Source organism: Pyricularia oryzae (genome assembly GCF_000002495.2).
Source record: "Pyricularia oryzae 70-15 unplaced genomic scaffold supercont8.8_33, whole genome shotgun sequence".
In the NCBI taxonomy this organism is placed as follows: Eukaryota; Fungi; Ascomycota; class Sordariomycetes; order Magnaporthales; family Pyriculariaceae; genus Pyricularia; species Pyricularia oryzae.
Window position 1 is genome coordinate 1 of NW_003803328.1, and position 1,659 is coordinate 1,659.

The window sequence follows — 1,659 nt, forward strand, 5'->3', positions numbered from 1 at the left end:
ATGACGACCACCTACATCCCCGAGTCGGCAACCGACCACTTCGACTATGTCATCGTCGGAGGCGGCACAGCCGGCTGCGTCATTGCCTCGCGGCTTGCTGAGAACCTCCCGGACAAGAAGATCATCGTGATCGAGGCTGGTCCTAGCGACTTTATGGACGACAGGGTCCTCAAGTTGGACCAGTGGCTGGCCCTACTGGGCGGCGAGCTGGACCACGACTACGGCACAACGGAGCAGCCCATGGGCAACTCTTACATCCGCCACTCCCGCGCCAAGGTGCTCGGTGGCTGCTCATCGCACAACACTCTGATTTCGTTCAGGCCGTTTGAGTACGACATGAAGATCTGGGAGTCGTTTGGCGTCCGCGGTTGGGACTTTGCTACCATGATGCGCATGATGAACAAGCTGCGCAACACGGTTCAGCCCGTCCACGCCCGTCACCGCAACCAGCTCTGCCTGGACTGGGTCAAGTCCTGCAGCACGGCCATGAACATTCCCGTGATTGAGGACTTCAACAAGGACATCACCCAGACCGGCTCCCTCAAGCAGGGCGTCGGCTTCTTCAACGTCTCCTACAACCCCGACGACGGCCGCCGCTCCAGCGCCTCAGTCGCCTACATCCACCCCATCCTCCGCGGCGAAGAGCACCGCCCTAACCTCACCATCCTCACCAACGCCTGGGTCGACCGCATCAACGTCCGCGGCAACGACGTATCCGGCATCTCACTCACTCTCCGCGACGGCTCCAAGCGTACCCTCAACGCCAAGGCCGAGACCATCCTGTCGGCCGGCGCCGTCGACACCCCCCGCCTGATGCTCCTGTCAGGTCTCGGACCCAAGGACCAGCTCAAGGCGCTTGGCATCCCCGTCGTCCGCGACATGCAAGGCGTCGGCGAGAACCTCATCGACCACCCCGAGAGCATCATCATGTGGGAGCTCAACAAGCCCGTGCCCAAGGGCCAGACCACCATGGACTCGGACGCCGGCATCTTCCTCCGCCGCGAGCCGCCCAACGCCGCCGGCAAGAAGGCCACCCCCACCAACCCCAAGGCCATCCCCGACGGCGACATTGCCGACGTCATGATGCACTGCTACCAGATCCCCTTCACCCTCAACACCACGAGGCTGGGCTACCCGGAGCCGGCCGACGGCTACGCCTTCTGCATGACGCCCAACATCCCCCGCCCGCGGTCGCGCGGCCGCCTGTACCTGACCTCGCCGGACCCCAAGGTCAAGCCCGCGCTCGACTTCCGCTACTTCACGGACCCGGAGGGCTACGACGCCGCGACGCTCGTGCACGGCATCAAGATGGCGCGCGAGGTCGCCAAGCAGGCTCCCTTCAAGGACTGGATCAAGGGCGAGGTCGCACCCGGCCCCAAGGTCCAGACCGACGAGGAGATCAGCAAGTACGCGCGCGGCGTCGCGCACACCGTGTACCACCCCGCGGGCACGACGCGCATGGGCGACGTCAAGAGCGACCCGCTGGCCGTCGTCGATTCGGAGCTGCGCCTGCGCGGGCTCAACAAGATCCGTATCGCCGACGCCGGTGTCTTCCCCACCATCCCCACCATCAACCCCATGCTGACGGTGCTGGGCATCGGTGAGAGGTGCGCCGAGATGATTGTCGCCGACGCTTCCAAGCCGCAGGCCAGGTTGTAG

General features: G+C 64.8%; 1 protein-coding gene across 1 annotated transcript; it reads left to right on the forward strand.

Moving 5' to 3' along the window:
* On the forward strand, window positions 1-1,659 carry MGG_14976 (uncharacterized protein; the record flags this gene model as incomplete). The annotated part of the gene is made up of 1 exon (XM_016990546.1): window positions 1-1,659. The coding sequence occupies one exon, from the start codon at window positions 1-3 to the stop codon at window positions 1,657-1,659; it is 1,659 nt and encodes a 552-aa protein (XP_016846079.1).